The 14,824-nt window shown below is 40.2% G+C and overlaps 1 protein-coding gene across 1 annotated transcript in view; it reads left to right on the top strand.

Moving 5' to 3' along the window:
- Window positions 1-14,824, top strand: part of LOC139721477 (serine/threonine-protein phosphatase 4 regulatory subunit 1-like) — a 64,376-nt gene that overhangs the window by 30,058 nt on the left and 19,494 nt on the right. Inside the window, exons 3-6 of the mRNA XM_071632794.1 lie at window positions 4,805-4,911; window positions 6,061-6,198; window positions 6,962-6,966; window positions 12,638-12,784. Of these exons, the coding sequence (XP_071488895.1) occupies window positions 4,805-4,911; window positions 6,061-6,198; window positions 6,962-6,966; window positions 12,638-12,784 (397 nt within the window). The remainder of the gene's footprint in view (window positions 1-4,804; window positions 4,912-6,060; window positions 6,199-6,961; window positions 6,967-12,637; window positions 12,785-14,824) is intronic.

The following is a 14,824-nucleotide window of genomic DNA, read 5'->3' as shown; positions in this document are numbered from 1 at the left end:
AGCTAATAGGGCTGAAACACTATTGATCCAGCTTGAACATCAGTTGTATGCAGAGTTAGGTTTATTTTCTGCAGTGTTAACAAGATGACAGGATTGGAAAATGTTGAATTCCACAAGGTCAGTTTTAATCAGTCACCCACTCCATGAGTTTGAAGAAATCTAATAGGCTATACTCTGTAGATTGAACATGCTGACAAAGCTGACAATGCCGTGCAACACACCAAGATCATCTATCATCTCTATTTCACATTATATTCTGAGTGTCTTCACTCACTGATTTGAGCAGATTGGATTGTAAGCATAGCCAGCTACATTGTAATGGTAATCTGGCAGAATTTCCATTTTACTCATTTCACTGTTGGTCTTTTACTTGTCTCATAGGTACTACTATTCATCATACACACTTTGTAATCAATTTTGCTACTGAAGGTGTATTGTCATTTATGATGAAATCCTGCAGTATTTACCAATAATTCCTAAAATGTATGCAAATGCAGCACAAAATAAACTGCAGAATTACCCTGGTATATAATATCACGGTGATTCAGATTTTCATGCACCTTGAGTGCAGAGAGGACTAGTAACACACCAGCAGGGGCTGAAAATTCCATGGGCGCATTTGAGAGATAACCCATTTTCCCAGCATACAACGGGTTCCCACTCTCTCGGCTGACATCCTCCAACTTGCTGACACCCTCCCCCAGTAGGCCGGCCTCAGCAGCAGGCCCATTATTACACGATCTCTCGCACACTGGTCTTGTCACAACTTATTACCACAGCACCTCAGAATTGCAGCAAGAGGGAACACGGATGAACAGAGGAAATATCTTGTGCTTTTACCTCTTTTTTTTTTCCTGCTCCCTTCTGCCAACATCTCTTGTGCACAGTTAGCAGTTTGTATTTTTATGCATCAGTTTTTGCAACCCAGTGGTATTCCTGATTTGAAGGTCAGAAGTAAATTTCATCCAGTTTGTTTGTTTGTTTGTTTCTTTTTCCTTTGTCCCCTCTGAACTACCTGTCAGAACCCTCTATGAGTGTTATGCACAAGAAAACAATTCATTGGTGTGAAAGGGAAATTATGAGACCTTTTTGATCTGTCGTATTGAGACAAAAAGATCATCAAGCATTTTAGCTTGACCTTTATTCATTGATTTCTGTTTTTGTTTTTTGAGGGGGGGGGGGGCTTGGGAAGGTATGGGTCAATTCAGGTTGACCACATGACAAATAATAATATAGAAAGCTGTTAGTTGTAACCACCAACATTACCAGGTTAACCTATCCTTTTTATTGGAATCCCCTTTAGCAGAGAGATCAAATATCCTGTGATATGATAAACAATAAAAATTGCTTCGAACTGAAATGTCAAGAATATTTTAGTTGTCAGAATGTTAAAAAGAAAAAAAAAATGCTCATGTTTTTGAATATGAAACAGTATGAAACTTCAGAATAAATAGGCCTACTGAAATGCATTTTAAAACAGTTGTATAATTATTGGAGTGCTTCTTCTTTCTGTTTTTGAAATATTTTGGCATGATTACAGAGGTTTGAGGTGCTTATGTTTTGATTGAATGCCAAAAATGAACTTGAAATGGCACAGGAATTGCTACCTTGATTATTCAGTATCTCTTGAAATTGGTTTGCATGCCTAAGCCATGCTTAAAGGGATGGCATAGTAGGCCCTATTGGTTGAGGTGAGGATTCAGCTTTTAACCTTTTGCCAGATACTTACAAACCACTTTATGAAATGTTAAAGAGCATACAATTCTAAGAGGAATTCAAAGTTTATTTGACATAAATTGGTTTTGAAATGGCTGAGATATACAAAAACAAAATAAAACAAAATGGATCCTAGTAAAAATGGGTCTCCTGCCACTGTAATTCATAGAAGCCACATGATAACTTTACAAACGGTTGCTTCAAATACGTCCAAAAACAATCTTTGCTGTTTTGTGCGTTTTGCTCATTACCAGCTTTCATGTTAACAGCACTAAAATTAAACGAAAATGCTGTAGAAAATGCGGGAGGGGACTCTTTTATGTCCGCTTTGTAATAATCTTGTGATTCACCTTCACATAGAAAAGGTTTGAGTAAACTTGGCCTACATACATGAGAAGGGTGCACGCTGATCCACATGTCTTGAGAAAAGGAGGAGAAGAATGTGTGAGGAAGGGGGGGGGGGGGGGATTTCACAGGGAGCCTTCTCCAGTTCCAGCCTAAAAAGCTGTAATCTAATCACTCCGTCATTTCACTGGGGTACATTCCCATAAACCACACAAAAGGCAGGCAGTGGGAAGAGAATGGCAAATCACCAGGCCATCTGCTGACCTCTGAGGGGTCATGACCTGAAGAGGTCATGCGGAGATTCTAGCTCCCCTGTCTGCTGAAGGACTTTCCCATTATTATTTTTTTTCCCCTCATCTACTGCATCTCCAATTACTCCAGAAAGGGGGTGGGTATAGCAAGTTAGCCTTCTTTCAGACTCACGGATCATTGAAAGGAATCGCATAACCGCGTAAATCCTTCTATAAGGAATGTGTTTCATACAAAAGCCACAAAGGGCTTGAAACATCAATGATATTTGTAGAGGCCAGTCATTCTTGTCATTTTTCTTAATAATAATCAGGTGATCAAACACTGATAATAAAGGCATTTAGTTCACTCTCTTCTATTTTCCCCCTGCAGGGCTCAAGCAAAGAGTAATTTGGTGTCAAAGCATATTAGGGACACACATACACATGTGCTCGTGTCAATGTACACATTTATGAAACCTTTTGAGGTATATGTATTGCTTATCAGTTGTTTGCATCTTGCTTGTTTTTTCATTTCCTTGGGGATTCTTTCTTTCCTGTTTTTTGACTTTTTGTATTTGTTTGTCTTGTTTGTTGTTTTTCCTTTAGTCACAGCAATTAGTTTGAATTGATTTGATATTGCATGAGGCCAAGTTTGAGTGGGGCACCATCAATCATCTTATCAGAGTTGTGACTCAACTTGTAATGCTATTCTCTCAAATATAGGTGAATGTGAGCTGAACACTTGTGGGGACTGTATTGATGTGTTCTTAGATTTTCCTCTGGAAGTTTACTTACTCTCCTTTCGCAACTCATCATTTTTCCTTCTTTCCGTCTCACTCTCTTACTGCACACTTGGTGTTCCTTGGGCTCTCTCAGGAGGGGAGGTAGGGCCCCCTTGCCAATCTTTCAATTGGATCGAGATCCCGGTTGCCCTCCAGCCTGGGATTATTCTTGCGCGATGCCTTGGTGTTTTTCCTAGGTCAGAGGTGTCTGCATGTGTTGAGGGGGTCCACAGAAATCCACCGACAATGTTTGCAGAGTTTTCTCCCTTATAACCCTCAAAATGAAAGAAAAAATTTAAAAGCTGACCAGAAATATGTAGGAACTTGAGTTTAACCACCTTTTTGCTTGTGAGGTGTGTGTGTGTGGGGGGGGGGGGCGTTGTAAGATTACTGGAAGGTTGAGTTGGTTTTCTTTACAGTATGAGCATTTTCTTACTTTTACTATATGGGAGAATTTCTTTGCAATGCTGAATATAATGTGACTCATGACTTTCATCTCTGAATAAGACAAATGCTGGTATTTTTTGTTACTCTCATCTTCCATGTTAAAAATGTTTAGCTCATAACTTTTTTTTCCCGTCAAATTTCATATGCTGGCATTCAGAGTTGGTTAATGTTCATAAAGTTGGCGCTTGCCCTCTGTAATCTGTTTAGTCTGTGAGCATCACGATCTTATTAGCTGCTGTAGATTCTATTTAATCTCCTGAGACATTTCAGAAGAGAGGTTACAGTATGCAACCTTTTTGGATACCAAGTACCGTACATCTTTGCAATAGCCCTCAAGATGTGTATTGACTCAGGCTCTCCTGGAAATGCATTTCGGTTAAGTATTGGGCAAATACGAGACATGCATCGACAGTAATCCATCAGAGGTACACAGATTTGCGAGTGCAAATATGGAGTCATAAATCTGGTGTTCAAGTGTATAAATGCTAGCAGACATAAATCATCTTCGCATCAAACCACATAGAGAAAAAAAATATATGTGAATAAATGCATAGAGCGATGAATGAACTTCACAGAATCAGATATTGCAACCCTGCCTTAATTTTTGTGGGGGAGAGGGGAGGATTTATTACCAATTCTTTCTTACTTGTCAGCTTTCCTTTGAGGCTCCTAATTGATTTGATATAATGTATACGATCATAAAAAGTGGGCGTGAAGTCACTGCTTGAAAAGGTTCTGCCCCAACTTTTTTTTTTCCCTTAGATGTGCCTTGTCCCTAGTCAGTGTCAGTGCATTCTTTAATTTGAGTGGGGACATGGGGCACAACAAACGGGAGGTAATACTGATGACAGTGTTGATTGTGATGGCAGTCACATTGATAACAATCAATACCAATTCACTAATAATGATGAATATAAGAGAGTGATGAGATAGCAATGATGATAATCATCAACATCATAATCATAATCATGATAATGATCCCCATACTTCCAAAAGGAACACATTGTATTAAACTGACAAGGAAAATGCATACAGGCGTATAATTGCAGTAAATAGGGCAGACACACAAGGTATGCTGTTGTATAAACTGAACAGGCCACAGTATATAAGATCTTAATCTTAAATGAAAGTAAGCATATTTGGGTGAACTGTACTGTTGTATTTTATCTGTAGTTTATTGATGTATTGACTTAACCTGTCTTCATCCTTTTTACCCTTTTCTCCTCCTTCCCCTCCTCCTCCTCCTCTTCCTTAATCCTCCTCCTCCTCAATCCTCCTCTACAGACAAATGGGAGCCAGAAGCCTCTTGGATACCTTGAGGTCGGTATGTGATAACGACGAAGAGCGGGACGCTGGACTGGAGGCTATGAACAACCTGTCTGAGGATATTGGTAAATACCATGTTAGGCTACCACCAAAGCATTCTTGTGGTGCAAACATGCGCTGCATACGTAACCTGTTAAACAACAGATACATAACAGGCATCATATGTTCAGATAAACTTCCGATATAAACTGCTGCTGCTGCTATGTGGAAGGAAATTTTTCCCCTGTTGGTGTTGCCTCGAAATGTCATGCTGTAATTCAATTCATGAAAAAAAAATACAATTGTCTTTATATGGTATTGTGGACTACATCACATATATTTTATCAATTCTTAAGTGTTGGTGCATATATTTATTTGCTGCTGTGATATAGTTTCTTAATTTTTTCTGTGAGGAACCCCTGTTGTGCTGCAATGGTTTGATGAAAATTGCCAGTCTTTATTGCACATCCCTCCCTTACCTCTGAGGCTCTTAATTTCCGACATGGATGCAGAGATGATATCGGTTGCAATATTGAGTGAAGCATTCTAGAAACCAGAGCCTGTTGAAGAGCCTTCATGCTGAGTTGCTGGTATATGTACTGCAACTAAATCCATACAATTTTTTTTTTTTTTTTTTTTTGGGGGGGGGGGGGGAGGTGGGGGATGGGGGAGGTGGGGGATGGGGTATAGTAGGCGATGCAATATCACTGCAGATACTTTGTGCATTCTGCTCACAATGCAGGATAGATGGCCTACTAGTATTGGCAGTGTTTCATGTGGAGTGTCTGATTTTTTTTATGCTTCTAGGGAGATCCTGAAAGAAACATCTTCAGTGATTATATAGCCAGGCACATGTACAAACCTAGAATGTTTGCACAAATGGAAAGGTGCTCTCTTTGGCAGAGGATAAAATCAAACATTTTAGTCTGTCGGAATTCTTGTTTTACTCAAAATATGTTACTTTTAACATACAAAGAGCAATCTGTTTCCCTTGTTATAGGGCTGTTAGGAATCTTTGCATGAGTGTTAAGACGCTTGTCTCTCAGATGGGGCAACATGGCCATTTCAGGCCCAGAGCTGTTCAGAATGCCCGTGCCTGCCCTGCACGGGCGGAACAATGCTGCTTTGTGCAGGGCGACATGGTCATTTCGGCTCGTGGCGGCAAATTCACACGTGTCTCTCTCATCCCGTTTCCATTCCCCCCCCCCCCCCCCCCCCTTCTCCGTCTTCTCCAGAGCCCATGGTTCGTGCGGAGCTGATGGAGCAGATTCCGCATGTGGCGATGCTATGCCATGAACACCAGCAGCTCTTCCCTACTACCATCCAAGACTGCATTCTACCGACCGTGGTGCGCTACCTGACAGACACAAATTGTTAGAGGGACCCCCCCATGAAGATTAGGTGAAAGAGACTAAAGAAAGTTGGGAAGCTATTCAAACCACATTACTGAAAATTGACTAGAATTATCTCATTAATTCCTTTGTCTTTGAACTACAAACTGAGGATGCATCATGAACATACGGGGGGGGGGGGGGGGGGGGGGGGGGGGGAGTAAAATTAAAGCAAAAAGAAATTGCAATATTACGATCACTTGCTTTCCAAGACAGTTTCTTAAGGAGTGACACTTCTTATGTCATATCTGTATTGCCACACTGGCTATGTTGGCAATGCCCATATGGCAACCATGTCTTGATTTTCTGATATTCAGGCAGTAGTGAATTTCAAATTGCTTTTGAATGATCTAAATTTTTTCCTGGAAGATATCCTTGTGCAGTTGCTTTCATTTCACCATATACATTGGAGATACCTGCAACTTCGTATCAGTCCCTCAGCTCCGTCAGCCCGCCCTGCAGAGTATCTTTACACTGTTCATTGTGGCTTCTTTAACAATCCCATTGTTAGGTGAAGATGGTCAGATGCATAGACTATGTACATTTTCATGCCTATATCAAATGTATGGAAGACTTGTATGAATAATAGGTGTTTTCACATCAGCGCGATGAAAATCCGCAAGCTCGAGATTTTTTTTCCCGATAGCATATTAGCCCGCTATTTAATTTCCTATTCACATCAGCCCAAAGACAATTAGCCTGGAATTTTTTCGAGTTAATTTGATAGCTGAGCATGCGCAAACAGCGTTGGTAGAGCGCGCCTTTAAAAACTTACCCGCGACTTGTGTGCAAGTTGCCTCGATCGATCCGGTCACACACACTAGGCAGCCGCATGATGGGATGCATCGCGCTAATTTCTTTCTTGAGGCGAATTCACATGATCAAATAAAGCGCGCTAGTTCACAAGTCGTCCCGCTAGTTCGGAAATTTCCTGAGTTTTGGTTGAGAAATTTTCTCACCTCAAATAGCCCACTATTTCGTCATCAGGTTATGAAAATATAAGCTCGAGATTCTGAAAATAGCTCTCTATTTCAAAACATCGGGTTGATGTGAAAACACCCAATGTGAAATAGAGAAATAGAGATCATGTCATGTAAGAATAGTGAGGATAATTAGGATTGACCTATTACCCAAGGTGTGAGTGTATTGAAATGGGATTAGTTTTCAGATTTGGTTTTGTTTTATTTTACACTTTTTTTGGGGGGGGGGGGATGAATAGGTCATCATGTTTCTTTCATCCATAGTTGTATACTTTGTGGTCGTAAAATTATGATATCAGTCTAGAAGACGAGACTAAGCAAGTATTTCTGCTATGCTCACAAGTTTTCTGCTCTCTGCGTGTGGCAGGTTTCACCTGTTGCAAGCTAAATCTGTCTCATTTGCAGCCAATAAAAGCTGTTGCATGCCATCCCCCGCCAGCTTGCCAGTTTCAAAAGCGTCTCGCCTCGCCGTATTCATCATATCTCCTCATCTCCCCATCTCCTCAAAACGAGGCCGTAGACAACAAGTTAATTGCATTTTCTTCACATTTTGCCCGTGATGTGTCATCGATGTAGCCACAGCTACATTCTGTCATGAACCATAAATGTGCAGGTTATTTGGCTCCTTGTATCTGTATGACTTGTGTGTTAGTGCTTTTCAGATATTGGTGCAAAATGCCCCCAACAGCTTTCTTAGAATTGTGCAAGAACATGGAATAGTGTGAAGTATGATCATTTTGTTAAATATTTACTCTTTTGTTTGGAGAAAAAAAAAAGTAAAAATGAAAAGATGTTTGTATTCTTTCTCGTTGGAATAGAAGTCAGAAAATATACAATGTTCTTCCTATTGGCTGTCGTTGTTGCATCCATCCCCCTACTCACCCCCTTCCCCCCCCAAAAAACCAACAAAACAAAACAAAACAAAAGGGAAAACAAAAGAGAAAACAAAAGGGAAAAAAAAGAGAAAACAGAAAATGAAACAAGATCAGAAACATAGGAATGACAGCATTTCAACTGTCAAGAGTAGCAGTGGAATCTTATCTGTCCGGAAACAAATACTGTGGGAATGTTTTCCTAGATGAGGAGAAAGTCATTTTGACGCTGCATGCTGCACCTGCTCTTGGGAGTTTGCACCCACTGATTAGCATCGATTTGTCTGTTTGTGTGTATGTATGTTTGTGCATTAAAAATAGAGAATATTATGACAGAAGTGAATATTTCTATTTGTTCTGTACAGAAATATATAATGCCAACAGTTTAAGGGGTGTGTTATATCTTCACAAGACAAAGCTTTTATGCATCTAGACAACTTGCAGAAAGAGAGAGGGGGGTCATATGCTGGTGGGGATGTTATTTCTGCAAGCACTTCACCTTTGACCTGACAAATTCCAACACTTTGACACAGTCGATTCTGACTGATGCAGATCATTGGATATTGTGATATTTGTGCGATTGATGTGATATGTTCCAGCCAAGAAGCAGAAGAAGGCGGAGTGCTTGTAATGGAAACTAGGCCACCATGTTAGGTTTTCATGCGATTGCATGGAAGCCAAGAATATGGAAAGTTACAACTTCAGTAGAATATTTTTATAGTCCTAGCCACAGGGATTCTGATTGTTTTTTTTTCTTATGTTTCCAAAAAGCTTTTAACCTACTTGAGGCATAATTAGAAGTCGTTAGAAGTTATGAATTGTCTGATTAGGTGCCTACTTCCCGAAATGCATTGATTTCGTAGATTGAGTTGACATTTTTATTTTTTTTTCTTTGATTGATATCCTGTCATCAGCTTCATATGTGGGATAAGAACACTTACATTATCCCAATTTCATGATGCGTAACATGTATGATTGGCAGTTAGTATCTCATAAATTTCTCAGATGTTTCTGTTCCCTTTTTCCCTTTCGACCTCAGCAGTGTGCAATATGTAATTTTATGCTACAAAGTTTTCATATGCTCATGGCATCAAGTTTTTCTGAAAGTTGATTTAATTCTTGTTCTTCACACATAGGAGCCATTATATGACTTTTTGAAAGTCTCGACTGAATGTCCAGACGTTAGGCTTTTTTTTCTTAAACTGATGTTTTCATACCAAGATGTAGAGGGTTGTAGACACATGTACTCCAGCATCCACCTCTAAAACTGTCAGGTTGATATGTGGCGCTTTTCACATTCATGATGTAACTCGTCTCTCCAGACAACCACGTTTGGCTTCCATGTGGACTGCAGTTACTCTTATCAATTTGCAACAGCTATTACATCCAGAGGAAATAAGAAATGTTGCAATTCATGGATAGTATGGATGGTTGAAAGTAGTGAAGAATTTGCATAATAGAGAAGAGAACAGTATTATGCTTTTATAGACTCTTCCTTTTTGTTGGGGGAGGGGGATTTGACAGAAAGAGTAGATCATCTTGACAGTTATCAAATTTCAACCCAACCATTAGCTATCCTAATGTGTGTATGTGGGGGGGGGGGGGGGGCATAATAAGGTATGAGAGAATTGTTACGCATGAATGATTGAGTGAAGTGTACATGAGAAGTGAAGAGAACAGCCACTATGCTTTCTTTGCACAGCACTTTATTATCATTTTTGCTTTTCTTAGGGGAGGAGATGGAAGGAACAAGTTATATTGGCAGTAAAATTAATCCATTTTCATCACAAATATGTTAAGCTAAAGCAAAAATCTGAAAGGAGTGATCATTTGCTACATTATGCTATTTGCCATCATGCTCCCAGAAAGTTTTCTCTTTTTTTGTGGGGGGAGGGAGAGAAACATAAATCATTTTGGCAGTTTCCATGCAAGTTGCCATAAATACAGATCAGGAATGTGACCTGGGGTCGCCAGGAGGTCGCATTCGCTGCCTTATGTGGGTCAGAGTCCATGCGAAAAAGTAGTGCCACATACCAACTCCTGCGTAGCAGCATTTGCAAGGGGGAAGTTGAAATGCAAACCTGTCTGTCCTATATCCCATGCAAGGCACCGACAAAACGATTTCCAGTGATTTCTTACCTTTCTATTGTGCCTAGGGGCAGTTTGAATGTCTGATTCATTTCCGTTGGTCATGCATGTATCGCAGAACCGGGCATTTTTCATTTGGATGTACCTACCAGTGAACTTCCTGCCTCGTATGCGTAGGCTGTCGTGAGTTTCCTTTATTGGAGAAGAGAGGGGCTTTTCTCTGTTATCTGCTGTAATGAAATTTTCTCCTTAAGTGATGTGCGTGGGGATTTTGAACTTGGACGGAGGGATAAGCATCACTTTGCTAAATTGTACGTCTGTCGAAATGAAATTTTTACATTGACAAAACAGAAACATGCACATTGAAGTTTGCACTGAAAGTAAAGTTTTCTGTTGTTTTCACCTGTCAAACTTTGTCAGAATTTAGGCAAGAGGTTTTATACAGTAATGCTGCCAGGGCTCTGCGTTTGATCCTCCCTGTCAGTGGTGTCCTTACTGGTATAAAATTACAACCAAAACAACAAGAAAGTAAGAGATACCCTAAAACAATGCACAGAAATCAAGCTTGTCTTTAAGATGGTCAATTATTCAAGTTTATTGTAATGCACTTATCCTACCCCCTCTCTCCCCCCCCCCCAAAAAAAAATCCATTAAAGTTGATGCACCATGTTTTCTAGTGGCAGACAAAACAAACAAATTGACAGAAGAAGAAAAAAAGATGACAGAACATTTGTTTGTAGCTTTCTTCATTAATATAGCTGCCAGAGTGTTAAAATAAGAATAAGAGCACTGCGGATTTTAATCATAGTATTTTTGATGGAAATATAATCCCATTGAAATCATTTTCATTTTCCTCTACGGGGTTGAAGGGGCGCTACTGACTTGCCCGGTAAACTTATACTGAAGGGAAGGATAAAGGGGTAAGAACATTATACAGCTTACTGTCAACCCACATTTTGTAGCAGCCTGCATCACGCAAACAGTTTGCGCTGGAGCGGCAGAAGGAGAGTTCTCCGCCGGGAGAAAAGGGATTAATATTCCGGCAGAATAATGAAAGAGAATGACTCAATTTTGGCTGCGGGCAATATGCAGCTATATTGTTGGAGTAATATTTACATGTGGTGGGGGTTTTGGTGTTGGTGGGAGAAGGGGGGGGGGGGGGGTTGAGGGTGGCATGGGGGGGGGGATGACTTGGGCCAAGGAAGTTGACTATACGTGTGTGAGTGTTTGTGGAGACTGAATATCTTTTCCAGAGAGGGAGATGGGGAGATTGGCAAGCGATGCATATCATTAACTTTCTGAACCCTGTGGAAGATGGCAGCTTGCATCCAGAGAAGCAATTTTGTCTCCAGTGCCTATTCGAGAGACCCCCCCCCCCTGCGCTCCAGCGATCATGTGATTTTCTCCATATGCGCGATGAGGAGAATGTAGCAGTGCTCCTATTTCTGCATACCCCTTTTAGCAGAGGTATAGAATGGCATCTTTTCTTTGTCCACCTGGATTAATTTCTTGGATAGATAATTGCAGTCTAGGCAATATGCTTAACTCAAATAGCCAGAAAAAAAAAATCATTTTGAGAGTCGATACAGATGGGTAAAAAACAAGATAACACGCTTGAGGTACTGTATTTGTGAATAAGGTTCATGGGAATTGAAAGTGGACACTAACACACAACAGTTTCTGTATTTTTCGTGTTTAAGTGCAGTGCTATCACTTACAAGTTTGCATTAACCAGCACCCCCCCCCCTTGTTTGTAATAAGAAAATGCAAAAATGTGGGAAGCTTTGAACCCCCAAAATATTGACCATACATGATACATTGTAATTCTTCTAAATACAAATGTGTGGTAATTTGTTGAATGGCTTTTGCTCACCCTTGCATGTGGTGTGCACTGTGCAATTTGCAACTTTCATTTCATGCATTGATAGCATGTATAAATTGGTAGCGCTATAAAATGTTCACCCAGTATACCAAGTTTTAATATGCCTGGATGAAGGAAGAAGAATAGGATTAATTCTGTGATGAATCTCTGAGTTCCTAATTCACAGACAGACCACTGTCATGTCTTATCTCAGTGATAGGTACAGTAGATAGTGAGGTATGTGGCATTGTAATACTGTAAAACGAGGAATGTTTGCATGCATTTTAATTTTGCGAATTTCGAGAGAGCTGAGATTCGCGAAATTAAAATGCACGCTAGATATCTTGTCTACAATATATGCATTGAATGTTAGAGGCAACTCACAAAAATTTCATGCTGCGAATAAGGCCGTCGGCTCCTATTCACGAAAATTTCATGCCGCGAAAATATTGTGTTTTACAGTATTCTATGCAATAGGCCTACTCAAGTATTGTGATTGAATCCTGCATTGTGTTTCAGCCGTACATGGAAATGTAGATGCGGTAACTGAATTACTTGGCATGTTGGTTGGAGAAACTAAACATCTTGATCTCTTATGCGACTTGCCTCTGTCGCTGTAGGTGCGGAAGACGAGCCAAGCAGCCTTGTTGGTCCTGCTGGAGCAGGAGCTGGTGGGTAGGCCAGACATGGAGGACCAGGTCTGTCCAGTCATCGTCCAGCTCTCCAGCCAGGACAGCTCGGATGACTACCGGACAGAAGCAGTGGCGGTGAGTGTTTTGTAGTGTTATGATAGCCTTGCTTCCAGGCATTTGGCCTGTATCCCCCCCCCCCAGTTTTCATTGGATTATGTGTCATATGGGGAAAATAATCTGCAAGTCTTGTCTTCAGACTATTAGACAGCCTGACGAGCATGAGTAGCAGAGTTGTCAAGAGACGGAGCACATCAGTGGAATTGGTTTTCCTCCAGACTAATGCATTTATGGAGGTTTAAGGATACAAGGGAACTGTATTAAATACATGCAGGCCTTGAGGCATAGTTAGTTGGATGTAGACCGGAATAGAGGTATTATAGTATGGTTGAAATGAGAATTCAGGTTTTAACTTTTTGCACAGTAATTAGAAACCACTTAATTATGAAATATTAAAGAGCATAGAATTTGGAGAGGACTTCAAAGTTTATTTGATGTATCCAGAGATATCCTGAGATATCCAGAAACAAAGTAAAACAAAATGGTCACAATAAAAGGTGAGTCCCATGTTTTACTAGGACCCCTTTGTTTCTGCATATCTCAGCCATTTCAAAACCAATTTTCATCACATAAACTTGGAAGTCCTCTTAGAATTGTATGCTCTCTGATATTTCATAAAATTGATTTCTTATTAACTGGCAAAATGTGAATCCCCATCTCAACTAGAGCTATGCCATCCCTTTAATAAGGACTATATCTACTTGAAATAAAGAAATGTCATTCACAGCTGTCATTCAAATGCTCAAGTTGACAGATTGATTATGGGCAAAGTCAAAGTGATTTTCTTTTTCATTGACGCAGAACTCTTTGCAGAGGAAAATGTTGGCCCGTGAATTTTACTAGTCTGCTTCGAACCTAGTTCGCAGTAACAGAGTACTGTATGAGCTGTTATTTTCGCAAATTTCGCAAATTTAACAACACGCGAAAATGACTCCATGAGCTGTGTTATAGAGCATTAACGTAAGTTTCAGCGTCGATTCGCGAAAACAACATCTCACGAAAATGTCTGTGACCTCGTCATTCGTGAAAATATCTGTACGCGAAAATAACACCGTATACAGCAAGTAAATGGCAAGGTGTTGTGTACGATGACTCTACATTTGCTCCTGCAACAATTGCTCGTCTTATTCTCTCCAAGGACTTACGGTTAGGGTTAGGGTTATGGTTGTGATAGGGTTTTAGGTTTAGTTTGATGTAAGGATTAGGGTGAGGATTGGTTTACAAGCACAAGCTCTTGTCGATTGCAAAGGAGTCTGTGCCAAAACATCCCTTTCAGGGTCTTTGCATGTAGGCCTACCATATACTGTATACACCATATATTTAGCGAGTCTAAATTTTCGCGAATTGGTTTGAAAATGATTTCGCGAGTGGTTAAATTCGCGATCCTGGGGTCCTTTATTGAACGGAGAGTAAGTACACGCGTACACCACATTCATATTGGGATCAGTGTCAATATTTTCGCGTGTCTTGAATTTCGCGAATAGCACCTGTCTCACGATATTCGCGAAAATAAAAACCTCGCCAAATATTTGGCATATACAGTATTCCCTTCACTGTCGGGAGCAGCTACAGTACACGGCCTATGGGAGAGTGCTATGGTGCATGTAGGCTTTTTGGCGCAGACTCCTTTTTACGACCTACAAGGCTTTGTGTCTGCAAACTAGTTTAGGGTTATGTTTGTGGGTAAAATTTATGTTTCGCTTAGCATGCAGATATTTCCTGGGAGCAATTGTTGCAGGAGCAAATGTCATGGAACCATTGTGTGCAGACAGCAATGTCTGATGTTGGTGGAGATGTTTAGTGAGCGATTAAACCTTATATTTTTGTATATAGATCACTGATCTAAAGCTGTGATGTATTCCATCTCCCACTGAGTTTTCTCACAGGATGCACTTTGTTTTTTGTAGTATTATCATAACAAGAGATGCACTGCAGAGTTCTTTTTTTTTTCATTGGCTCTTTATGTTTGGGTATGTTATAAGGTACTAGTTTTCTACTGATAATGGAGGAATCAAATGCCAAGCAAGGTGTGTTTTTAAAAACTCTTACTGAGATAGA

This window comes from Diadema antillarum, unplaced genomic scaffold, assembly GCF_040938485.1.
Source record: "Diadema antillarum isolate AM-2024a unplaced genomic scaffold, OU_Dant_1.0 scf00000143, whole genome shotgun sequence".
NCBI lineage: Eukaryota > Metazoa > Echinodermata > Echinoidea > Diadematoida > Diadematidae > Diadema > Diadema antillarum.
This window is presented reverse-complemented; position numbering and strand designations above follow the sequence as displayed.